The following is a 25,388-nucleotide window of genomic DNA, read 5'->3' as shown; positions in this document are numbered from 1 at the left end:
GGGGGGATGCGTTGGCACACACAACCCAGCTTCTGCTTGTAGAGTTGCAGCAACTGTTGTCTTTGCCTCGCATAGAGGGAACTGGCGTGGTGCGATCAGATTGGCTGCTGGTGTGGATGGGGGGAGGGGGGTTTGGGTACATTGTGCGATGCTGAAGGTCTGGTAGGAGGATGATAGCAATTGTTAGAGGGGAGGTATTGTTTGAAAAGAACAGCCTGTTATCTTTCATCACATGTTATTCGACGGTTCGAGTTTTTTCTTTCTTTTTGGTTTCATTAATTAGTGTCGTGAGTTGTATAAGTGGACGAGGCAATAGTTTAAACCCTTGTAACTTACAGCACAGGTGTAAAATTACCCGATAGTAGAACTCAATCCGAACACGGGGACATGCAGGTGCTTCTTTGTTTTGTTTTGTTTTGTTTATTCCTATCATTCATCTTAAATTCATTCTTCTCCTTGTCAACTTCTCTTGTCCTCGTGGCCATAATTGTCTGGTTCGGTGTTCTTGTTCCTTAGAGCTATTGCTGGCTGGCGGGAATGCATGACAACTCACAACTCCAAGTTACACAGATAATAAACAAGATACACTTTCTGTCGCCGAGATCACTTACTCCTACATTGTAAATCAGGCACACACATTCACGCTGCAAGTCATGATTGTCCTACCGTCATAGTCGATCATGACTTGGTTCAACCTGTGGATGCCTTGTTCCACTCTCAACCATAACGACGGGACAAGAACAGGTGTTCACGACAGGGCGCAAGTCTACTGTACTCTCCAAGGTCCACAGCCTAAATCCACAACTTCTCAAGAGCCGCCAGTCTCTTTAAACACCTCGGCCTTGATATCTGTTTAACCCAACTCATACTTGTAGCGCTTGGGCACTGCCAACGCACAACTCATGACCCGGCCCGACCGACCAGGGCAGGGAAAAGAGACCGCCCAGCGCTGATGGACACGTGCGAATCGCACAGGGCTTCAGGTACCGACCCACAAGAGAGCCGCTGGGCCAATAGACTCTCATGCTCACCCGCATTGCCGCGACGTTCCCGGCTGTAACAGGCTTAGCGTATAGCATCTGCCAACAATGCTCTGTACCCACTACCGTAGCGCACCGCCTGTTCCCGTCCGTTATAGCGAGGTAGCGTACTCCGTAAGGAGGGGATACTTCTACCCCATCATATTGGATCCTGTGCTTATCCCAGTCCAAGTCCAGTCCGATCTCGTTGTTCAAGGTTGTTTGTTTCTGTTTCTGGTTTGTCTGAGCCTGCCTGCCTGCATCAGCGTCTGATCTATGCTGCAGTCGGTCGGCGCAACCGACAGGTGCCAGTTGTGAGGCCCCTACTTCCATCGCTGTTATTACATCCAGCACAAGCACCATATCATCCATAGTAGTCCCTCTATTCCCACGATACCTTGCCTTGCCTACTTCTCCCCCACCTCCAAAAACTCCCCTCAACTCCCTCCTCTCACCTCCCACATCTTCTCTCTTCTCTCCTCTTCTCTTCTCCTGATCAACAATAGACTTACTCCTCCCTCGTTCTCCGTATCTCTCTCTGTCTTGCATTGTTTTGGCCAAACTCGACGTGCGACTCCAACTCGTGATACGATCCTGGTCCTTCATACGCTAGAACTTTTTGGAACGCGCCATCCATCATCTCAGGTTCCAACCTCGCGCCCTGTCATTCCTTACTTGCTCCAATCTTCGCTGGCAGGTCTGGCACCCGTTCTCGAATCCTCGTACAACCGTATTCCTTGCGACTTGCTCTTCCGCCTGCATTTGTCGAGTCAGATAACTTTGTTTACAAGCCAGTGAGCGGCGCCTCACGACAGCTATAATAGCTGCTCATTTGCACCGTAGAGTTCCCTGAGCTCAGAATGGTTTCTATGCAACGATCTTTGTCTTCACCTGTCCGCATTCATTCTGCTCCTAGTACGTCTCCGACGTTGCCACTCAGCCATAGTCTGAACCACCCGACTGCTGGCTGTGACTCTGTCTACAACTTTTGCTAATTAACGGTAGCTGTGTCCGCTGTAGCGCAAGATTCGGGGTCGCCCCCGCCATCTGTCGATATTCATGTACAACCATCTCGATCTCGACGACGACGCTCTCCGAGCCCTAGCCCAACTCGCGAATCGAAGCAGACATCACAACGACAGACTGAAGACAGAGACCATCGGGGTCATGGTCAACAACACTCGCCAGTCATGTCATCAAGAAAGCCCATTGTGGCACAGCCGAATATGCCAGGCCAGCCTTCACCAAGAAATAGCCCCCGGGTCTCGTCTTTAAAGCCCACCGACAACGATAGTGAGGGGCATTCTCCATTTAAGCCATTATTACAAGATGTTTCGCAATACACAAATCCACATCTTTCCCCCGAATCCGAAAGTACAACACTCGAAGAGCTGGCTCACCTAGTACGGCTGTCCAAATACCAGGAGCGCAAGCGTGCAAACACCCGCCTGCGTCTCCAGAGGAATTTGGTTTCTACCGCTCTCAGCGCCCGTTTGACCCGTTGCGGAGAAATAGCTCATCGTAATTTGGTCGACAGTTTCCGTCGTGACGACAAGGAGAACTTTGCCGCCCTCCACAGCGCCATCCATGATGTACGCAACAGCTGCGATGAACTACGTCGTTATGCTCTTCTCGATCCCGAGATGGAAGGTCTCGCCTCAGCCGGCCTCGCATCTTCTGAAAGTTTGGATACTCCTACTAACTCGGCAGCTCTTGGTCCTCTCCAGTCCATTACGCCATTTTTGAACGACATTTCTGCCTCTGCTCGCGATACGTTTTTGGATTTTCTCACACAGCTCCGTACAAACCCGGATTATTTGGCTACCCGTATATGTTCCCTGTCAAGTTCCGAGTTGAACTCATTCTTGTCTTATCATAAAGGTTTGGAGCCCGTGGAATCTGTCCTTCCGTTCCATGGACGTTCCGGAGGTAGAGCTCACGCAAGCGCGTCCGGACGAAACAGCACTGCTGTGGATATAGAACGATTGCTGTCTTTCCAACGACACGACCCTTTGTCCATCCTCATCCACACCTGTTTTGCCAACTCTGCTGGACCTGACAGCTCTGAGGATCAACGACGTACAGAAATCTGGGCTACTGCTTTGGCACGACTGATTTCTGAGCCCAAATCCACTGGCGAGCATTTCTTGATTTCAGTTCTCAATATTTGGACGGCAATGCGTGACTGGTCTGGCAAATCCAATATGGAATGGTATCTGATGAAGATTCTCGAGGATGGAGCCTTCTTGCTCGACCGAGCAGAAGACCAGCATGGGACACGATTCAACTTGTCCGACTGGAACCATTCGGATGAAGTTGCGGCCAAGGAGTTCTACGAGCGTGCAGTAAACCAACTATTTGAGCTTGTCGACGATGAAGATGCTACTGGAATCCCTGAAGGACTTTTGGAACTTGGAAATGCCATTTTGAGAAAGCTCGAAAACAAGTATGTCGAAAACACCTCCCGTTGGTTAGTTTGGAGATGCCTCTTCTTCGTTTTCCTCTTGGGCGTCATCATCCATCCGGAATCGTACGGAATGCTGGCCGAGTACCACATCACGCCTTATGCGCGCGAGAAGATCCTTAAAAAGGTAGCCATGAAGGCTCATGAGTATGTGTCTAGCATGTGGAGTGGTAAGCCTTCGGCAACATGTGTTCCTGTGGACATCCCACCCAAAATCAAGGGCCATGTGGAAAGTATTCTCGCTCGTTTCCAAGGATCACGATCCAAGGTTCCGGCTGCCAAACTCCTCCCAGCAAGGTCCATCACGTCCTTGCGAGAAACCAAGGAGGTCCATCCTTACCTGGTAATTAGCCCTGCTGATATCGCGACGTTGGTGAATGCCATATTCCCCGAAAGAAGACCCCACTCGGCTTCAGGAAGCTTTAGATCAGGACCGGCCTCTATTTCTGGCATGTCTGCTATCTCGCAGCCCATCTCCATGTCAAACCCAAGGAACAACTTCGAGACTGCCTCTATCATCAGCACCAGCGCTTCTTCGGTATTTAGTGACACTACCACAAGAGATGGGTATCTGGATGAACAGACATCAGTGACACCTCAGCGATACTCTCCACCAGCGATGGACTCGGAGCTGCAGAGACGCCTGAATAAGTATGAGGATGATGGCTATCGGCTGCGTCTGGCACTCCACGAGATGACGCAGAATCTTGGTTCTGACATTGTCCGTGGATCATGCCACCCTTGCGCTGAGCGATGGCTGGTACTCTTCATCTCCGCTGATGGAAAGAGCCTTTCTACAAACATGACATTCGATCCTGATGATGAACTGGATGACGATGAAAACTCATCTAGCACTGACACGGATGAGGAAGATGCTCCCGATGGACCCGAACTTGGCAAGGACTACCACCAACTTCGAGACTCCATCCTCAAGCTCGTCGAGGACTATGAGATCCCTCGAAGCCTTGAGCCTGAAAACAGGACACAATTGAGTAACCGTGCTTCCGGTCTGAAGCGATACAAGTCAAAGACTAGAATTATCACCACAGAGCGGTCAATGGCCAGTCGCAACCCATACAGGAAACAGCTTGGCAAAGAGACCAACGATAAGCGAGAGGCCTCTATCCCCGAGGTTGAGACCAAGGACGATAAGCCAGAAGCCGTTCTCATTACAATGCTCAAGGCGGCGTCGTCGCAATCCAAGGCTCTTGCCGACTTTGTCTCGTCTCACCAGTATTGGAAGACACTAAATCAGCTCAATGCCCTCGCTTCTCCCTCGCTTCGAGAGAATGGTTTCGCAGTCCTCACCAACATCTTCTCTCGTGGCCCCAGAGACTCTATCCGTCGATCTGCTTCCGCCATCGAAGAGTATGACGCCTGGCTCGTCTGGCTCAAGCAGAGCCAAGAACGCCACGAGGGTATCATCGACCGCATGATGAAGCGGGTCCGAGCTGTGCGTGACAAGATGTGGTACGTGACAGATGTGCGCAACTCAAAAGAGTACGCTCACAGTCGCGATATTTGTCAAGCGCTCAAGACAATGGGCATGCCCCGCCGCTGGAACTCTTTCCAACGATCTCGTGCCCACATGGCCAGGGGTCCAAGTGCATCCTACCTTTATCGCACCGAGTCTCAGATCATGGATCTACTTGCTGCGTCAGAAGAACAAGGAGGACCAAACAAGCTGAGCGATGATCCTGCCGAGGCGACTGCAGCTTGGCTTCAGAATCGCGGCATTGAGAACTTCTGTAGGGGTGAAGAACGAATTCACCGCTTCTGCTACGAGGTTGACAAGTGCATATCGAGACTCGTCGGTGAGACTATTCGAGAGGCGCCTGTCTTGTGGTCCAGCGAGTTGTACAAGCGCGACAAGCTTGGGTATGACCGCGCAAGAGCCAGAGAAAAGGAACTTTCCTGGAATGGAGATGACTCTGGAAGCATCATCAGTGAACAAGATCGCAAGTTCAGCCCGACATCCAGCAGGCCCAACTCACTTGCGAGAGACCTCAGGTCGCTGTCAATCCACAGCCCCAGCCAGCAGTCACTTGACTCAGTGCGACAGAGCTTGCCTCGGGCGAGCTCGGCGCTTTCGGATATTCTCGATGGGCAAGAGTACTTTGACCGTGCTTCGCCTGCGCACACAAATGATTCGGCAAGCACCTTCTGGTCACCGTTCCAGCCGATCATGTCTCCCAGTTCAGGAGCTTCTCGGGGGTACTCGCCCACTACAAGCTTGACCAACCTCTCGACCACATTCTCTCATCCAGCTCATCACGGTACTGCTCCATCGACTTCAAGCTTCTCGACAGGACGCCCTGGCACGTCGGCGTCATCTCAAGAGACGGTCTTCCAGCAGCAAAAAGTGGATGACGAGAAGACACGCTTCCTCAACGAACTGAGACAATCCCTCACCAGCCTTTTGCTTTCTGACCTCGGCAACCAAGTTTTCTCACGAGGTTCTGAGACCGATGGCTGGTTCGACCAGTTGGGACAGCAGTGCATTGATCGTAAAGATGCTTTGGATCGTCGAGCTCGACGTCGATCCGAAATCAAGGAGAAGCGAAGCTCGGGACGCCCACGAGTTATTGAGAAGAAGAAGAGCTTTGGCAATCTACGAGGCGCCGGTGATGACCGAGCTTCAGAAACCTCTGAATCTCTCCCTCTGGGCTCTACTGAGGAATCAAGCACCAGCAACTCGACACCACGCCTGTCGGTGGCGAAGGAAGACAAAGACAAGACAGAGTTCCCTTTCAAGAAGGCATATCAGCGACTGCTGAACATGTTTTGCGTACACCCCAACCCTTACGCGAAACTAAATGCTCTGCATGAACTTGAGAATCTTATTGTAGCTGCGCTGCAATCAAGTGGGCAGAAGAGGCCACGATGGAATCGATCTGATGCTGGGTCAAGCGTGGTGACGGAGCACAATACCAATGCCCGCCCTACACCATTGGAAGGGACAATCGACAACGTCAGAGAACGTCGATCACAAGCACAACAGTCTCAACTTCAGACGCCCTTCTTTGGTCCTCGACAGGCCAATTCTGAGACGAGGTCAATAATGTCGGGAGGAAACGTCAATACCGACATCATCACCAAAGAGCTGCAAGCTCTCTTCCGAGAAGCATCAATTCGGCCAAAGACACTGTTCCGTGATTTGCAGTTCATCGCATCTTTTGTCCCACCCTCGGTGCTGGACAAACAGGAACGCGGCAAAGCATTCTGGAACACTGCGCTGGCTGCTCTCAAACTCAAGTCAGAAGTCTGTCGAACAATGGTTGAGATGGCAGATGAAGTAGTTGCAGCACACACACATGTGCGCAAGCCAAACGACAACACGATACCAGACGTGCCACAGTCTACAACAGGCACACCACCACCGCCATCCACGACATACAAATTGGATGACGCGGGTAAGATGTGGACAATCACGGCCAAGGAAGGATTCCCAACAGCACAGCGCGAGCTTGCGTTGTTCTACCTTTCGAACCCGGAATACGTTGAGCGGACAACGCTCCCTCTTTCAAAGCCTCGCGAGGTGTTTAAGCAGACGGTCATGGACAAATATGGACGTCTCGGCAACGGAGGAGGCCGCACCGGGTTTTCAAGCGGAGGCGAAGGCAAGGAGAGCGATGTGAGAAGTGACCCAGGACTGATGTGTGTCGCGGTTCACTGGATGGAAGCGGCTGAGCATGGAGGCGACGAGCTGGCGACGAGCTTCCTGCGACAGAATGAGTTTATGGGTGGTCGCTGAGTTGCTTGCTGGTGCTGAATATTATACCCCCCGTGTTTTTATGTTTGGCGCTTGGGCGTCTATAAGATTTATATGGATGCTTTATAGAGGGCAAGACGATGTTTTTTATTTTTTTTAATGCATTTCAAGGATTAGATGTTTTTGGAGAAATGCATTGACGCAGGGTTTTTTGTTATGTTACATGAGATACCATGTGAGCATGTATGGTGTTGATACTGGCAGAAAGCCAGTTCTTTTACATGAATTGTTATTATATATTGGAATTGCTTCTCTTCATTTCCATTGAGTCGTGGATTGATGTTTGAGTGAAATGTCAGACTAAAATACCCTGAAGCTGATGGCATTGGTAGGATTAAGGGATGTAAGAAAGGGGCAAGGGCCATGATTCGGTGGATCAATTGACCTGTAGCGTCTCAAGGTCCCCTCATCCGAACCTTAACGTCATTTTGATTAATTGTTCTCGCCTCAATCATCTCGTCCTCAATTACACACAGAAAGAGCTGCGACTTGATTGCATGAGTTGCGCAAGCTGGACGCTGAGTCATGTAAGTACAGCGAACAATACATGCGTGCCACTGCCATGAATTTCTTACTGATGCTTCTCTACCTTAGACGTGTATGAGTGGAGCGACTGCCTGTTCGCTGCCTGTTCTGATCTACCACTGTCATCAACTACCTTACTACTACTTTCTCACCCACGCCATAAATCTACTCTTGTTCTTCCGCATGGAAAACTCTCTCATCCCCTCTCCCTCTTCTAAACTTTACAAAACTTTGTAAAAATTTATCAGTTTCTATAAACTCAAACCCTTTTACTGAACTTTGCAAAGTCTGGCAAAATGACAGCCGACTCAGACACCGCCATGGTCGATATCAGCACCCCCTTAACGGCCGCAACAGCAACTTCTCCCTTTCAAAGGATCCCTCTCGAGGTTCTTCTACGAATCACTTACTTCCTCACCACTCCCGAGCTGGGAAACGTCCGCCTGACATGCCGCTCAATCGAGCAGGCTTTGTACACTACATTTACCAATGAGTTCTTCACCCGCAAGCAGTTTATGATCTCAGAAACAAGTCTGCAGGCCTTGATTGACATCTCAAAGAGTCGGCTCAGTCACCATCTTCGCAAAGTGCATTTCGGGCTTGATAGGTTTGCACACGCCCTGCAAGTTCACGGTCACAATGCCAGGACAGCGAGGCAGATGGAGTTGTACAATGGTCAGTTTTCTCTGCTGAGTACGGGGTATCACAGGGATATGCTTGTGGAGGCCTTCAAGAACCTGGAGAATCTTGAAGATGTGGTCATTCGCGACTTCAACTCGGTCCGCCGCACTCGCGATGGCCCAGGTAAACAGTGGACAAGCTACGGATCGACTACAGCTTTGAGGGAGACCGGGTCTCGTCCTGGCCAGAACAGTGGTATGGCCTGGGGACCTGATACGTCAACGGCTTATGGAAGCACGATCTTCACATCTGTACTTTTCGCCCTCGGCCAGGCTGGTGCAAAGCCAAAGGGCATCGAGCACATGTCACATTCTAGGAATCATCTGCGAGATTGTGCCTTCAATATCCCCTCGTATATGGACGCCTCGGTCACCACTGTTCTGGAGAATCTTGAGAAGCTACACATCGACATCGATTTACTCGGCGGTAGCGACTTCTCTAGCGACGATGCCGCTGGCCATTCATCGACTGCGGATATGATGCTTCGCCGGTTTCTTCTCAAGTTGAAGAACATCAAGCACCTACGTATCAACGAGACACATAGTAGTGTTACTGGTCCCGGTATGCTTCTTGGGTGGCTAGGTCGAGAAAGCACCCCCTTGTCAACCCCTCCAACAAACCCTTCTGCACCTGGATCACCTCGTGCGCCCCTTGAGCCTTCGCCAGAATACCATCAGCTGGAAGAGCTCAATTTTGGAATGATGAATGTGGAACCTCAGCACCTCCTTGCCGTTGCCCGAAAGTTTGCGCCTACGCTCAAGAGACTAGAACTACACAAGGTCACCCTCCGACGACGCCTGCCGGATGGCCACTCAGGGACTCCGCCAAAGACAAGCTTCTGGAATAAGTTTCTAGAGAAGCTGAAAGACATCCCCAACCTCGACTTGCGTCACATCAAGATCAGTTTTCCTCAACAGCAGTGGGCTTCACGCCCGACCCGCTCCTTTGTCACCTTTGAAGGCCAGAGAGAGAGCGTGAAGCAGTACACCGGGACGGATTGGAAGTACTTCGTTGGGCACGAGATGATGCCCAAGATCAACGTGCAATGGCCGAGTGAAGACAGCAGTGCGGACGAGGGTGATGATGATGATGACGACGGTATTTGGGACCTATATGCGCTTGATCTTTAAGCGCGGGGTTTTGCTGACGATGTATGACAGATGATTCCGACGAAGACGAAGACGACGATGGGGAATAGTTAGCAGGTATCAGGCGGATTACATGTTTATAGGACCTAATCTAAGGTCTACTAAGTCCACACTAAATTATCTTAAACTACCTGTCCTAAATTGTTCTAAACTGTCCTAAATTATCCTAAATTAATCTAAACATTCTCTCATTGTTTAGGATGATATCCTGAGTTTTCTTGCCTCCCTTCAGTAGCCTACTCATAATCAAGTCATCGCATGCTACAGCTCTTTGCGTATCCTTGATGACTTCCCAGCCATCGGATGGTATGCTCTCCCCTGAAGATCCAGGCATGATCCATTTATTCCAGGCAGCCATTCCCACTTCGACCGGTTTAATTGATATCACATGATGTCGTGGCTGGGTCGCGCCTAGAACCTGGGTCTTTTGGCGTGTTGGTGCCTGGAGCGCGTCTCCTCGGTTATTTGGGGGTGACAGAATGACTGAGCAGGTCGGGCTCGATAGGCATTGAGCTTTCAAGACTTGTCGCTTTGCCTCCGTAGGTCAAAAAGTGTATTTTAGCAATACATGAGTGTGATAATAGGTTATTGTAATGTATTTTCTTTCAATTCGGCTTCAAACGCAATAACAATAATCTCTTTTATTCCTTCCATCGCTAAAGCTTAGTAGCGAAGCCTTTTTGTCACCCTGCCCCAGCTGTCAAAGGGATCGCTCCAAGTGGGGGGTTTCAGCCTAGATGTCCGTGCTACCTTCCCATTCAGCTGGACGTCACCTCATATGAGCTTGAGCTTACGGGAACCTTTAAAATGGGAAGGCGCCGACCTCATCTCTAGACCTTTCAATTTCTCCTCAATTCAATTCAACTCAACTCACCTCACTCTCCCCTCTCACCCTCATCTTCTTCTACTTGTTTCCGTCTCGTAATTTGCACCTCGCACCATTGGACAAGGATCGCTCGCCCTGAGATTCGGCGATTGCTGCATTCGGTTCAGCTCAAAGTTGTTGGGTATGACGCCCCTGAACCAAGCTCTTTTCTCCACGCGACGGATGATTAGGGCTATTACGAGCTTTGCTAACTTTGTCTTAAGTTGAGACAATTCCTCTCTGAACTCTAAGACTTTCCCCCAACTCCTACACCACTTTCAATCACACATCAGCCAAAATGCCTCCTAGAAGAAGAGCTGCCGCGAACCCGCCAGCTAATCCACCTCTGGACGGCTGCGCGATCGCAGTCAGCGGCAAATTTGACGACATTGGCCACAGTCATTCCTCTCTCGAGGCTCTCATTCGCAAGCATGGTGGATCATTCACCAGAAGCGTTACCAAGGCTACCACTCATGTTGTTTCTACTCAAGATGACTTTAACTCCCAAAGCAACAAAGTCACAGCGGCCAAAGACAAGGGCCTTCCTGTCGTGAACCCTTTGTGGCTCACTGATATCGAAACCAAGGGTGACAAGCTGAGTGCTGACGACTATACCTGGGACTCTGCTTCCAAGACCAATGGCATCGCTAAAGCTGCCACCAATGGCAAGTCAAAGAAGCGATCCCCTCCTGCCGCTGATGATGAGGACGAAGAGGAGGAAAGCCAACCCAAGTCCAAGCGCGCAAGGAGCACCAGCGTTGCGCCAAAAGCCAAGGCTAAGCCCACGGCGGTCAAGAGGAGCACTAAAGATAAGCCCGCCGTTGAGGATGAGGACGAGGCCCCCAAGACCAAGGCCAAGCCTAAGGCTGCTGCAAAGAAGGGTGCTAAGGGCAAAGCTGCTGTCAAGGATGAGCCCGAGGAGAACTTGGAGGATGAAAAGGTCGTTGCCGAGGGCCAATTCATCAAGAAGAAGGATGTCGCAATTCCTCTCGATGAGCACTGCACTCTCCCCACCTACCAAGTTTATGTTGATCCCGACTCTGGTCTCATTTATGACGCTTCACTGAACCAGACCAATTCCTCGGCAAATAATAACAAGTTCTACCGCATTCAGGTGTTGAAGAATCCCAAGTCCACTGACTTCAAGACTTGGACGCGATGGGGTCGTGTTGGAGAGATGGGACAGAAGGCCATCCTTGGAAACGGAACCGTCGACGACGCTATCAAGCAGTTCCAGAAGAAGTTCAAGGACAAGTCAGGCCTCGCTTGGGACAACCGTACCGACAATCCCAAGCCTGGCAAGTATGCGTTCGTCGAGCGTAGCTACAATCCTGATTCTGATGATGACGACGACGAGGACGACAAGAAGGCTGTCAAGAAGGAGGCGGATGATGAGGAAGACAACGCATCTCCTCCTGAGTGTACACTCGAGAAGCCTGTTAAGGAACTGATGGAGCTCATTTTCAACCAGCAGTATTTCCAACAAGCCATGACATCTCTTAACTACGACGCTAATAAGCTGCCACTGGGCAAGCTGAGTAAGACAACTATTACTCGCGGTTTCCAGCAGCTCAAGGACCTCGCTGCCTTGATTGACGACCCAACCCTTGCCGCATCAAAATGGAGCATGTCCATGGCTGCTGCTACTGAGCACCTTTCCAACACCTACTATTCACTCATTCCCCATGCCTTTGGTCGAAACCGTCCACCTATCATCCGTGACAATACCCTACTCAAGCGAGAAATAGAACTTCTCGAGAGTTTGTCAGACATGAAGGACGCTGCGGAGATCATGAAGATTGACCGCAAGACGAGAGATACTATCCACCCTCTCGATCGCCAGTTCCAGGGTCTCGGCCTTGAGGAGATGACTCCTCTTGACCACAAGAGCAGCGAGTTCAGCCATCTCAAGAACTACCTCAACGAGTCTCGCGGTTCTACGCATAACATGAGCTACACAGTCAAGGATATCTTCCGCATCGAGCGACAAGGCGAGTTCAAGCGTTTCGATGACTCCGAGTACTCCAAGATTTCTTCCGATCGTCGTCTTCTCTGGCACGGCTCACGAGCGACAAACTATGGTGGTATCCTTAGTCAGGGTCTCCGTATTGCCCCTCCCGAGGCTCCTGTGTCAGGTTACATGTTCGGAAAGGGTATTTATCTCGCCGATATGTCCTCCAAGTCGGCCGGATACTGCTGCTCTTATAACACTGGTGGCGAGGCTTTGCTTCTGCTTTGTGAAGCTGAGCTGGGTGATCCTATCCAGAAGCTCGTTGATTCTAGCTATAATGCTGGCACTGACGCAAAGAAGAAAGGCATGCACAGTACCTGGGGCCAAGGTAGAACCGGCCCCAGCAAGTGGATCGATGCCGGTGTTGTTCATGAAAGCCTCAAGGGCATCAAGATGGTAAGTTTTCAGATCCTCCAAGTAGTTGTTTGTCCTTGTGTGCGCAAATTCTGACATTATTTTAGCCCGATCCCAATGTCAAGCCTGGTGATACCAACGTTTCCGGTGCCGGCCTGTACTACAACGAGTACATCTGTTATGATGTTGCCCAAGTCAAGCTGCGTTACCTCCTCCGAGTCAAGATCTAGGACCATGACTTGAACTGGTAATGACAACGCTTGCCCATGAAATAATCAGCGACCATCCATATTTATAAATGTGGGATTACTGTTTATTTGGGACATCATGTTTCTTTGTTTCACGGTTATTTATGATTCTCGGTGTTGGCGCACCAGCGGGATGTTTTGACATGCGGGAACACAAAAGCGGTTGCTGGAAGTCAGGGTCACCACTGGCAGTAGACCAAAGGATCGCAACGGCGTTATACGGACAATTGTTGTTTGACTTCGATGTTTTCTTTCATTTCTCATGTGTCTCTCAGACTACTGTATGTACATGAAGATAATACACTATCTAGAACATCTGCGCATTATCGTGAAGGGTATCATATCCCTAAAATATCCGTGTCTTTTATTTTCCAATATTCCAACTCTTGCTTGATTCTAGATGCGGGTCATCGTGATTTGGTTGTGCATAGTACTAGATGTTCTTAGCTTGTCGTCATCCTCATTCTTTGAAAGGCCAAGATCCGATGCTGAACGTGACCTTCAAGGCATATAAGTCATACAGGTAGTGAAGCTGAGCTCCAACACTTTGTACAATTGAGCTTTTATCAAGTGGTTCTGGGTATATGACCAGAAACATGCCCGAGATCTCTCATGGTTCAAAGTCTTTGCTTTTTGATGGGTGGTAGGGGGTAGATCGGCCAGTATTGATTTTCTAGCCTGTGGTGGACCTTTCTGTTTCATCTGTAGGGTGTAAGGCAGCGGTCTCCAAGCTCAAGAATTCGGATTCGCCTGCATATCTCGGTTCCATCGCCTCAGTGGAAGTACTCCTGCCTTCGGAGGGTTTGTCGGACCATCGGGTTGAGAATCGGGGTTTCGGGGTGTCATTGACCCACAGCGAGATCCGACACTAAATATGGTGTAGATGGCTCTGAAGAATTCTTGAAACTCCTCAAGCGGGATTCAAATCTTCTAGCCTGATCCAATGCTTTTCAGGCCCCAACTCCTCCATTGAGAGCATCCATGCTCAACCAGTCGTTGTTTGGCATCCAAAGATTCTGATCAAGCCCCATCCCGTACTCCAGTCCACTATCCGCGCCTAACCCATCGGTACCTCCATCGTAGGCATTGTTGATCTCTGAAATTCCAAAGTCTTGACGTGGTACTATCTCGGGAACGCTCACGGTTGGTTTCGCAGGGGCTTGGGCTTCGGTGCTTGGGTGTGGCAAGTCCGGCGAGACTTGACTTTCGGGGACCCACGGATCGGCGACGAGTGAAGGAGGGAATGTTGAATCGGTCATGGCGGATATCGAGACAGAGTTCATCGAGCTGAACTGGTTAGATTCGCTCATGTTATGATCATGCGCGAAACCATGTCGTAAGGGTTGTTGCGAAAAGCCATTATCAAGAGGGAGTCGGCCGTGTTGATCTGGCGTTGCGGAAGGTCCGCGGATGGCAATTCCATGAGTTATTAGCCTTTCCAGATCTGCTTGAATGCCTTCTGCCGTCTTCCCTGCACAGCAGGACTTGATAGTTGACAGACAAATCTTTGCCCGTTCCATGACGGCTTCCAAGTTGAGGTCATATTTCAAAGCATTAGTATGATACGCGTATGTTAGCACACGGGCGCATTGATATGCGCAGATAGCCATATCCAAATCTGTTACAGGCTTCGAGTTGAGTTTGTGCATAGATGAGAAGATATTGGCCATTGACATGGCATGTTCGACACATTGTCGTTGACAATGGTCGACAAAAGCATCGTCGAGAGATGCAAGGATCACACGAGGAAGGGCTTCCCGCAGACCACCTAGGGCAAGACGGTAAAGGTCGATTTGACATTGATGCCACCAAACGTGAATCATGATGAAAGTACATATTCGAGGAGAGTAGGCTCGGAGTCGCAGTGAGCTCTCTGAAAATTGAAAAGATGCTGGTAAATGGGTGGCGAAATCACTGAGGTCTTTCTGCAGTCCCCAGATACCGGCTTGAAGTTCATCAGGCTTCGTGTTTCGAGATAACATAACGCGCCGAGAGAATTCCATAATTCGTCTTCGCATGTGCTGTATGCGAATGTGGAGAGCTAGACTTCCGGGGTCTTCGGCCTGGGGATTTCGAGGTTTGTCGGGATCATGAATAAGTCTCTCGGTCGGTTGTGGGAGATCAAATTCAAAGTTGCGCTCATTGCATGGCAATCCTACATGGATCTTATCAGCACTCCAGAGAGAGTAGTCACGATAGCCGCCCGAGACACCCGAATCAATACAGTAGAGTGCCCACATGAGTCGACGGCGAGACTCTTGGGCGAGGAAACAAAGATTTGGAGATTCGTGATTCAGACGCAAGGCTGCGGCGTATCGGGAAGCGATACTGAGCAGCATAAAAGCGCTTGGAGACTTCTTGGACAGGATACGATGCTTGATAATCAGGACAAGCGCCTGTACTTTGATGGTTGAAGGCCGAGTGTAATCGGCAAAAATGAGAGCCTCAGCATCGTCGATACATCTTTCACCATATTCCTTCATGCCCGGTCCCATATCTGTAAGGTACGAAGTAATGCCAATCAGGGCCAGCAGAAGTGCCTTTTCAACTTTGCCTGTGTTGTATCGTCCTTCAAGGGAGGCTCGATGGAGAAAAGAGAACATGGGAATATGATGGACATGGTTGAAGAACTTGTTAAAAGTCCGGCCTATTAAAGCATCGAAAGATTCATCTGGAAAGGGGCTACAGCTGTTGTTAGCCGGTGGAAGTTTAACTACAACATTGACTTACACTTCAGGTGCGAAACCTTGAGGCGTAGCGGTACTAGCCGGGTCGGTCAACCCAGGGTCGCTATCGTTGTGACCATCTTCTCGATCACCTTCTTGGCTCTGCGGGCTTCGGCCTTCGCCTCTCATTGTAATGCGCGCCCTTTTGCTTGGCCGGTAAACGCACTCAATGCCTTGGGAGCGACAGCGATCGCATGACGGCATGTGTCCGGAACATCGGGCTTTTCGACTATGACAGCTGATGCAAGCTTGTCGAACTCGGCGACGCGGCAGAGCGCCAGACAAGGCACCGGCGTCGCCGTCATCGTAGGAGCAGGGAAAGCCAAGCCGCTCGCAGTTGGAGCAAATGTCGCGCGCACCATTGCATCGTACTTTTCGAGCGCGGCAGGTGACGCAGGTCAGTGACGATTTTTTGGGTTTGCGGTCGGGAGAATTGGCGTGAGAGGCGGGCTGAGATGGGTTCACGGATTGATGAGGGATGCCCGAGGCAGAGGAAGTGTCTGGGACGGGGAGAGGAGAGTCGAGGGAGGAAATGAGGTTATTCGGGTGGTCGCCAGCGGCGGAGGCGAGATCCATGGCGACGAGGTGGGAGGTTTTGGGCGCATGGAGGGACTCAAAGACTGGGGATCATGAATATGAGCTTTAGCAGCGAGTTCCGAGATTCGAGAGCGATCCACCGAGACCAACGTCAAGTCCGACGAGGGTCTTGAGGTGGGGATAACGGCTCTGACTGTAGCTTGTTTGCTTGTTTGCTTGTTTGTTTTTATTCAGGTAGAGGAAATTGAGTGACGGTGGTGGTGATGGTGATGTTGGGTTTGGGTGGGAGTCAGAAGGCGGGCGCTGCACAGACAGACAGACACACAAACAACTTGCGGAGTAGTCTACGTAGTGTAGCAGACCTAGTGGGTAAGATAAGGAAGGTGTGGCCCTGGCCTGGGGTTTCTGGGTCTAGGTCCGGGTTCTGCGTTGGTGGGAAAGCGGGACCGGAAGGGCCTACAGTTTCTGTCTGTTTACGGGAGGGTTGGGTGTATGCATCCTAAAAATTTGGTGTTGATACAGTGGAAGCTGCTGCTCTAGGTATCTGATGATGGGTAGAGTCAGATCTTCACCCAGATCAGACATATAAAAGTCTAAATCAAGCACGCAATTAATCCTCAAACTGGCGTATAAATCGATCCCTTCCCTCTCGATTCGACGAACCTCTCTGGACTCTGGCGATAAAACTCATGGAACGACATTGTGTGGACCGCCATTTGGCCCACAGCCTAAGCTTGCTTGGCAGAAAAAGTTATACCCGAGTCTCTCTCATTCGCGAGCCACGGATGTCACAAAAAGGTCACCGCTAAATATTCACAGTGAGAGTTGTATCTGCCTGTTTCTCCCGGTTCGTGGAACGTCGTTGTTGGGCTATTTATCTGTCGGTGTCTAAAACAGGTGTCTAAAATAGAGAGCTCCCTCCGAGCTACGATCGAAGGATTGCACGAGTCAGTTAAGCTAGCGAAACGAAACGGGGAACAAAAATCAGTCAGGCACCTGATGCTACACAGCATTACAACGAGATGTCCGAACCAGCCAATCCATTTCTCGCTCTGATTCTTGCAGAATTCTCCCGCTTCTTTTTGTCCAGGCAATGAAATCTGCCGAAAAAGACGTTTCGAAAACACGCATCATCGGTAACTCTATTGACAATGTGACAAGTGAGCAAAACCTGGGGATACCAATGAGAGAGAGAATGGACCGAGAAGCGACGCCTTCAGAAAGGGTCAGGCCCGCTCGATCCCGGCACCTTGGGCTTGATAGTCTCCGCTACGAACCAGGTTAATTGACCGGGATTAAGCAAACTTTTGAACGTTGTTGACCGATGCAACCGGTCACAATCAGGCAGTGAAGAACGGATAGACTATTCGAAAAGGCAAACATTATCGTCATGTCCAGCGAATTCTGCGCATGAATCTCGATCCTTCAATCCTTGGAAACTGCAAGACTCTCCTTCAGGACAACCCAAATCGGTCAGGGATACCGACGGTCCGAAGTGAGCTGATCAAGGTCGCGACCAACCGAAGCAAAGATGGACAAATCCTTTGTTAGCGCCTGTGTCTAGCGGATATGCAGCGTGACGCTTGTCCTATTACCACCATTCAATCAACACCTGCGTCATTTATCCGACGGCCGCTCCGACTCCCGGAATATCATCGTTTTACCCCCCGGCTCCAGCTCGTATTTGGCAGCGTCCATTGAATGATGCTGAGGCCAAAGTGGTGGTGTCTACATCTATCTGCGAGTGGGCGTGGTCAAGAGTCTGTGGGCATATGTCCGCTGAAGAATCTGATGCAACCTGTCTTTGAGTCACTCTTTCACATCTCAGCAATATGGTTGTCATGATCATGTTGGTATTGATCTCGGCTTAAATCTCTTCGAATGTCATGATCATCAGCCAATCTCCACTATCTAACGGTGTACGAAGCCACACAAACAACTCCTCATAGCTTTGCTGATGGCCTATGTGCAAGATCCAATCAAGGCATTAAACAACTAGCGTGCAAGGGAGATCTAACCTGCATCAAAACCAGGCTTTGGTCTAGACACGCTATTGATGGTCCAGCTCGTCGATGCCGACACCCCTGGCAGAACTTCACCAACGAATGAGAAATAATACCTAGACATTCTGGCCAGCGATTGTAAACCTGGATTGTTATCTCTTGGTCTCTCATGATATTCTGTGGGTCACACGACTTGATATCATCGAGCACCAGCAATAGCTTCAGGGAGCTTCCCCCGCACTTCAATCTAGCTTTCAGACTAACAGTAGTTCCCAAACTAATCTGCTTGGGTTGAGTTGTATTTTTTCCATGGCCATTCTGTAAAATGCACAAATATGGGATGAACAAAGCACTAAGTTCGGATCTTTGAGACGGGCATCTAGGGTTTAGTTCCTGATATCCCGTTCTTCTATAGGTAGCCAGGAGGAGTAGATCATATCATTCTAGCACCCTTATTACCACTCAAAGTTATTTATCTTAGGAGGATACATCTCTATTAACTTAAAAGTGTTTGAATATGGAAATTAATATAGAATGAGTATTCCTATATTTATATTAAATGCATAATAAAACAAATAAAAGAAAACTTTAATCTTCATACTAAGTCAGCATTAGGCACCAATCCCAAGCCCCTTTCTTCCAGGGCACATCCTCCAGGATCCAACAATATATCTATCAATCCAATGACCATATTCCCCGGCCGAGACCCGTATCTGATCCCCGTCCGGCCCGGTCCGTTGGAGCGGAGGAGGACCCTGCGTCTCGGCAGTGGAGAGAAAGGATACTACCTGGAGGTCTTGGCTTTCAGCTGGACTGCGGTTTACGGAGTACTCTGCTCATAATTTTGTGTCTTTACTTTACGATTATTACCCTTATTATGGAGTGAGCACGTCCTGAGGCTGTTGAGCAAACCCTCACTGAGGCTGTCGTGGATCCATAGGCCAGGGCGACCATGTTCAAAACCTCCTGCTCGACTTCAACAATAGCCTCTCAGTAAACAGATGGACAGGGAATATCACTATACTGAGATCAACGACTACTATTGGGAAGCAATGGAGCAATGTCCAGACGCCAACTGGGCCAGAAATGACAGGCCACGCAGAACACATATGACTGATTTCCGTGTTATTATATTCTTTATCACATTAATCCCCCACAGAAGACTCCTCCATCTTCAGTACATATACTGCTCGTCAAAATCCGTAAAAAGCCCGTTCAGGTCCTGACTTCCAGCCATACTCGATGCCCAAGCATTCAAATCCAACCCTCCACCATAAGGCAGACCAAACATCAAATTTTGATCCGTAACGGGGTCTCTAATGCCCCAATTCGTCTGCTGTTCTGGAGATTGCTGTTCACTTTCTGCTTCAAGTGGAGCCGCAGGAGCTGCATCATGACTGTCGTCGACAAAATCGGATTGTCGAAGGAGACTGTGTATTGCAAGTCGCTGGCGGATATATGCGTCTTTGGCGAGCTTCGAAGATTGGGCCGGATTTGGATCTGTCGTTGTTGTGATAGCGCGGTGGTCCGAAGACTCAAGCCACGCCTTGTGTTGCTGTATAACTCGTTCAAGTTCTTGTCGCTATCATCATATCAGCAATTTGAACCTCAAGAGGTCTGGGTGGGCTTACCATGGACTTCAGTTGTTCTGAGAATGCAAAATATCGTGTGACGACATCAAGACACAGCTGCGCCTTATTGATGGCCATTTGCATGGGCAGCCCAGTGTTGTCCTTGCCTGTGTATGTTCCGAAGAGCACCAACCTGGCTGCATGGTAAGCACAAATAGCTGCTTCGAACTCAAGTATTTCATTCTCTTCCTTGTGCTGCACAAAGTCCGACAAGACTTTGACGATTTGTTCTGCGTGCGATAGGCACTTGTCCTTCATCAACCCCTTCTCAGCTGCAGAGATCCCCTCAATCATGGTGTCTGGTGTAGACTCGGGATATCCAGTGAGGAAAATTCGGTAAAGGTCGCAGTGGGTTAAGTGCCAGTTCATGTGCTAGTCAGATGAATTAGCCACGTCAGAGCGTCATGCAATAATGCTTACCATTACAAAGTATTGTGGTGATAAATGAACGTCTTGTGTATATGAGGGTGGATATTGATCACAAGGCGCAAGTCTGGTCCTTAAGCGAAGAAGATCATTCTGAAACTTTTCCATTGACGAAAGGAGTTCGGGGAGATTGACCTCTTTCACGTTTATTCGTCTATTGAGTCTTACAATCGCTCTTCGAATGAAAGCCACTCGCACAAACGCAGCCCGAGTTCTCAGGACCTCTGGCTCGAGCCCTTTTCCGGGCTGTAAGTATCCAGTAGGGACGTGTCGTTCTTGCTGAAAGTCAGCGTCTTCGCAGGGGAGTTGTAGATAGATCGTGTCGGCGTCGAAAAGTTCAAACTCTTTCAGACCAACGCAAAAGCTATCTTCAAGCAAGGACAGAGACCAAAATGTTCGTCTGCGAACTTCTTGAGCGACGGGACTTAACTTGGAGTGTTCATAGTTGAGGCGTATCGCTGCGGCCCATCTAGCTGCAAGTCCAGCCATTATGAATGCCCTGGGGAACTGTCCCACAGCCGCTCTATATCGTATTAGGAGGAGGGACGCCTGTATCTTGAAAATGGAGGGTTGTTCGAGCCGATCGAGTATAAGCTGCTCAGCTTCTCCAGCCCATGCATCGCGCTCGCCTTGACATTGGTCGAAGTAGATGGCCGTGATAGAGCAAATTGCCAACTGAAGCGCTCGATCGATGGTCTTGTCGTGGCATCTTTGGATGACTGTGGCTCGGTGGAGGAAGCAGAAGGCAGAAAGGGGGTAGAGCCGCTCGAAGTACTGATTGACGAGCGATATTACCCCATCGTCAGGAATGAAAGGTGGGCCTTCTTCGATCGAGTCAAAGGGGATTGATTGGGAGCTTGAAGCGATACTTGGTCGTTGTTTTCTGGGTGAAATAGCAGCCTGAGATGTTGTTACGGACACCGAGTCGTCTCGAGACGACGAAGCTTCAGTCGTTGATGACCCAGCTTTTGAGACATATGTGCACGGTCTATTTCGCCTTGTACAATTGGTGCATTTCGGAACATCGCCAGAACATCGGACCTTCATCGCCCGACATTCCTGACAGGCTTTCGCACCACGACATTTTGGCGGTATACGAGGCGCAGACTGACCGCTGGAGCCGTCCTGTTCAAAGGAACACTGAAAGTTGAGTCGCTCACAGGTACGGCATCGAGGAACTGTGCCGTCACATCGGACCTCCAGGAGTTAGTACCGACCGAGTACCGAGGAGTAAGTTTGTACATACCTTACGGACTCGACATTGGACGCACGCCGCTTTCATTTCAGGTTCCTGCAGTGCTGGTGAAGAATCTTTGAAGGACTTGGTGAGCCGACATTCCAATTCACTAAGGGTTGATGTTTAACGGCGGATATCTCTTTTCCGAAATATTGGTGCTATCGAATGCAGTGACTTAGGGCAGAAGTGTCATATCCCGCTCCGCGAAATGATAGTGCAAGGAACAAACTCTGTTCCTTCGCTAGTACACTACGATGCACCTCGGAAAGGGCCAAGTTCCGACCATCTTCCTTGGTTGCTGTTGTAGAAATTGGAAGCACGCCATTCTGTGCAAAGAAGGTAACTTGATCTCGTCAACCACGGGTGTCCAATAAAGTTATCGGCTACTCCCCGTCACATCACTTTGGTCCGCGATGGCGTGCGGGGTCTCCGCAAAATGTGACAACCTGTATCCAATCATAAGATTCGATGACCGATACGCGCATTAACCATGTGTTCATGGTTGAGGTGATGTTTGCGAATCTCCGGTTTATTTCCTGCAACTCCCCGATGTTCCTTGTTAAGGCTCACGTCAAGTTGCAAGCATGATGGATGTGTAATAAAAGAGCAGGACCCCAACTGAGATGTCTTGGTCAGCGCCAGCTCTTGGTTGGTGCGCCATGAAGCAGACACCCTGTTTCCTACCTTCGAGTCGTTGAATATTCTCGGGGCACAATGGTAAGCATCGTTCAATTGCCTGCTTGGGCCATGTTTTTCATCATTTGTGAAGATCATGACCGCTTCAGCAGAATTCACGCACGAGGTCGCTGGTGTTCGCAAGTTCTGCCACCCCAAACGGGCACGTGATGATCTATCTTGAGACCCCAGACGTATAGTCAACGCGACTCTTTGAGCTTATGCCCAAACCAGATTGTCAATAGAAATATCCTCAGTTACCATATCCACTAATACGTGGGAATATGGCGTGCTGGAACTGTAAGCACCTGATTGATCAACGATAGCTTGTCCAGCAATCACGGGCAGAAACTTATTGTGGCTCTTGCTTGATCACTGGCTCTCTTTTAATCTCAGTAGACCCGATGTTCTGGGCAACTGGAGTGGATTCATCTTCGGTATCTTCTTGCTTGACCCCTCGATTGTCCAGATCAGAACTATGTTCGAGTTGAGCTGGAAGAGCGGCGGAAGAGTTGAACAGCGCGACAAGCAGCGCAAGTGGATCAGGAATGCTCTGCAGAGGCTGGGGTCGCGGAGAGCAATTGTCACGACATACCAAATGCCTATTTGGCTGCCTCCTATTACCTCTACCATTGCCCCAGCCGCGAACTTGAGAGTGACTGCGATGGCGGCGATTCAAAGGGGGATCATGGTGTTGGTCTGGGACCTGCCCTTGACCTTGAAATGCTTGATTCACCTGACCCTGTGGGGGTGGAGGCATATGTGCAGGCACAGGTTGCGCGTAATGATAATAGCCCAGTGGCACTGCGTTTTGGTACACCACAGGAGGAGGGTAGATAAATGGTTGCGACGACGGAGCATAAGGGAATTGTCCATACGCTGAGTATGCCACAACTGGAAGAGGGGGAGGGAAAGGAACAGGCGCTTGCCCTGGACCACCCCCATTCTGAGGATGGACCATGTTTCCTCCGGGATACTGACCGCGTGCGCGTCAGGATCGTCTTCTACGGCTGTTGCCATGAGTTTAGTTGTTCATCGTTGTGGTTTCTGCTGAGACGGTGAAAATTAGAAGCAGGCCACCAAGCGAATGACAGGCACCAATTATCGGACATGAATGTGATGATTCTACGAGCGTCTGTTTGTTGCCATGATCCTCTCACGAGAAATGCCAGAATACAAGACGAAGGTTGATTCAGATGGAATTCTTGGTCAACCCGAAGGCAATGAACAACAGGCGAGCGGATCAGGATCAATCTTGGCAGCTGTAAGGTGATAGGAGGACAGGTCAACATTGCAGACTTAACGGAGTTTGATAAAACACTATCTAGATAGACTTGACATATAAAAGCACTGAAAGCAAGTCCAACACAACTGCACGAGAACTAAGACATCTTCGATGCCACGATGAAATTAAGGGACGCAAGGTAAACTACCTAAGGTACACAACTTCCTTGGCTATAACATCTCAAAGCTAAGCATCTGGTACAATTTAGTTATTTAATAAATAGAACTCATATCTATTCTTTATAGTAACTTTATTATCACTACTCATATTTCTCTTAGCTTGCAAGTATCTATCCAATAACCTTGCCTATGGTTTGCCTGCGGCCTCTGGTAGTTTCCTGTGCTTGTCTGTACCATAGTAGGCCTTTGTATTCTCCCAGGAAGAGGTGCGTGGATCAACGCCTCCCAGTTGCTCAGTTTCACGACGGTGCTGACCAAGGAGGAACGGATCTTGGATATCCTTAGAGATGCAAAATCTCTTGCTGTGTTGTAGACTCCACGGGAGCCCAGGGACGAAAGTGTCGGGATTCTCCCGCATGTAGTCAAACAGCATAGGATACCAAAATTTCCCTGCCAGAGGTGGCATGTTGGCCCTGCTGAAGACCATGATATTGATCATCTCGTGTGTGTCGTTCTTTGGGAACTCAGGGCAATTCCAGGTATTGTGTTGAGAGGAGTTGCAGATAGCACAGCCACGAATAAAGCCAGTTTCATGGACTTGATGACACATAGCTACCGTGTGACCTCTGTCTTGACAGTTCCCGCAGATAGTGGGGTTATTAGCTGCCTTCAGGCGAGTGTTGGCGTCTCTCAGCTTGAAGTAGATATCAGGATCAGCTCGCTCGGGGGCAAGGCTGTCTCGGGCTGAGACTATCCGCTGTCGCTTTGCCGTGCGGGAAGGCATTTGGGGAGCTGTGTTTGATGGTTCTGTGGAGATTCCTGAATTCCAAGAGAGGTTGATGGGCTCACCTCGCTGGAACATGCCCTCAATTGCCTGGATGGCAGCTTCGCGGTTGGCAAAGCTTGCATGGCCCTTGGCTTTAAGTAGCCCATAGTCAACCTCCTGATTGATCGCGTTCTTCTCGTACATGCTGCCATGGTGGTCGCCAAACACAGCTGGGTCCGCAACATGTGTCATGTTCTCCTGTTGGCCATGCTCCGTGTTATTCTTGCGCTTAGTGCCTCTAGGGGCCTGTTCAGGGTGAAATTCTTGACTGTGACTCTCCGACTGGCTTTGAATGACTGGCTGGCCCTGATGCTGTGGGTAATTGGCGTTCAACGAGAGACGAATAGCATTGTTGACTGCCTCACTGAGTGGTTCAGCATACAGAGGCTGGGAGTGCAGAGTCACTGCAGTGAGTGGAAGTTGCGGAGAAGCAAGCTGATAGTAGTCATTGGACTGATAGTAGTTGTGGGCAGCCCTGCCGTATCCTTGGGGATAAAAGGCGGGCTGCTGGTATTGCCATTGCTGTTGGCCGTAGCTCGGACCTAGTGTGGCATTTCTAAACTCTTGGGGCTGGCCACGACCAAGACCTCGTCCGATATGAGGACGAACAACGTGTTGGCCGCCCACGTATGGGTATCCGCGGACGTAGTCCTGATAGTTGTTGAAGGGCATCATTCTTCTGTCGATGTGTTGTTGATGCTATCAGTAGTTGTTGATGTTGTCTGTATTCGCTGACGTTAAGTGTGATGGAAGTGAGAAGTGAAGAGGAGAGGAGACAGAAACATAGGAGAGAATACATTGTCCATGGAGATATTGGATGCATGGCATGGACGCTC

General features: G+C 49.8%; 7 protein-coding genes across 7 annotated transcripts; 3 read left to right on the top strand and 4 right to left on the bottom strand.

The window, feature by feature from the left end:
• Positions 1-1,888: 1,888 nt before the first annotated feature.
• Positions 1,889-7,237, top strand: FMAN_05502 (uncharacterized protein; the record flags this gene model as incomplete). The annotated part of the gene is made up of 2 exons (XM_041827832.1): positions 1,889-1,934; positions 2,025-7,237. The coding sequence occupies 2 exons, from the start codon at positions 1,889-1,891 to the stop codon at positions 7,235-7,237; spliced, it is 5,259 nt and encodes a 1,752-aa protein (XP_041678756.1).
• Positions 7,238-8,076: 839 nt separating this feature from the next.
• On the top strand, positions 8,077-9,591 carry FMAN_05503 (uncharacterized protein; the record flags this gene model as incomplete). Its single annotated transcript, XM_041827831.1, has 1 exon — positions 8,077-9,591. One exon carries the CDS (start codon positions 8,077-8,079, stop codon positions 9,589-9,591), a length of 1,515 nt encoding a protein of 504 aa, XP_041678755.1.
• A 1,181-nt stretch (positions 9,592-10,772) lies between these two features.
• On the top strand, positions 10,773-13,069 carry FMAN_05504 (uncharacterized protein; the record flags this gene model as incomplete). The annotated part of the gene is made up of 2 exons (XM_041827829.1): positions 10,773-12,881; positions 12,947-13,069. The coding sequence occupies 2 exons, from the start codon at positions 10,773-10,775 to the stop codon at positions 13,067-13,069; spliced, it is 2,232 nt and encodes a 743-aa protein (XP_041678754.1).
• Positions 13,070-14,037: 968 nt separating this feature from the next.
• On the bottom strand, positions 14,038-16,389 carry FMAN_05505 (uncharacterized protein; the record flags this gene model as incomplete). Its single annotated transcript, XM_041827828.1, has 2 exons — positions 14,038-15,769; positions 15,818-16,389. 2 exons carry the CDS (start codon positions 16,387-16,389, stop codon positions 14,038-14,040), a joined length of 2,304 nt encoding a protein of 767 aa, XP_041678753.1.
• Positions 16,390-19,527: 3,138 nt separating this feature from the next.
• FMAN_05506 (uncharacterized protein) lies at positions 19,528-21,692 on the bottom strand (the record flags this gene model as incomplete). The annotated part of the gene is made up of 4 exons (XM_041827827.1): positions 19,528-19,935; positions 19,985-20,356; positions 20,405-21,607; positions 21,657-21,692. 4 exons carry the CDS (start codon positions 21,690-21,692, stop codon positions 19,528-19,530), a joined length of 2,019 nt encoding a protein of 672 aa, XP_041678752.1.
• A 982-nt stretch (positions 21,693-22,674) lies between these two features.
• FMAN_05507 (uncharacterized protein) lies at positions 22,675-23,283 on the bottom strand (the record flags this gene model as incomplete). The annotated part of the gene is made up of 1 exon (XM_041827826.1): positions 22,675-23,283. The coding sequence occupies one exon, from the start codon at positions 23,281-23,283 to the stop codon at positions 22,675-22,677; it is 609 nt and encodes a 202-aa protein (XP_041678751.1).
• Positions 23,284-23,913: 630 nt separating this feature from the next.
• On the bottom strand, positions 23,914-25,224 carry FMAN_05508 (uncharacterized protein; the record flags this gene model as incomplete). The annotated part of the gene is made up of 1 exon (XM_041827825.1): positions 23,914-25,224. One exon carries the CDS (start codon positions 25,222-25,224, stop codon positions 23,914-23,916), a length of 1,311 nt encoding a protein of 436 aa, XP_041678750.1.
• Positions 25,225-25,388: the final 164 nt, after the last annotated feature.

The sequence above is a fragment of the Fusarium mangiferae genome, assembly GCF_900044065.1.
Source record: "Fusarium mangiferae strain MRC7560 genome assembly, contig: FMAN_scaffold002, whole genome shotgun sequence".
NCBI lineage: Eukaryota > Fungi > Ascomycota > Sordariomycetes > Hypocreales > Nectriaceae > Fusarium > Fusarium mangiferae.
Note: the sequence above shows the minus strand (reverse complement) of the source record. Positions and strands in the feature narration are given on the sequence as shown.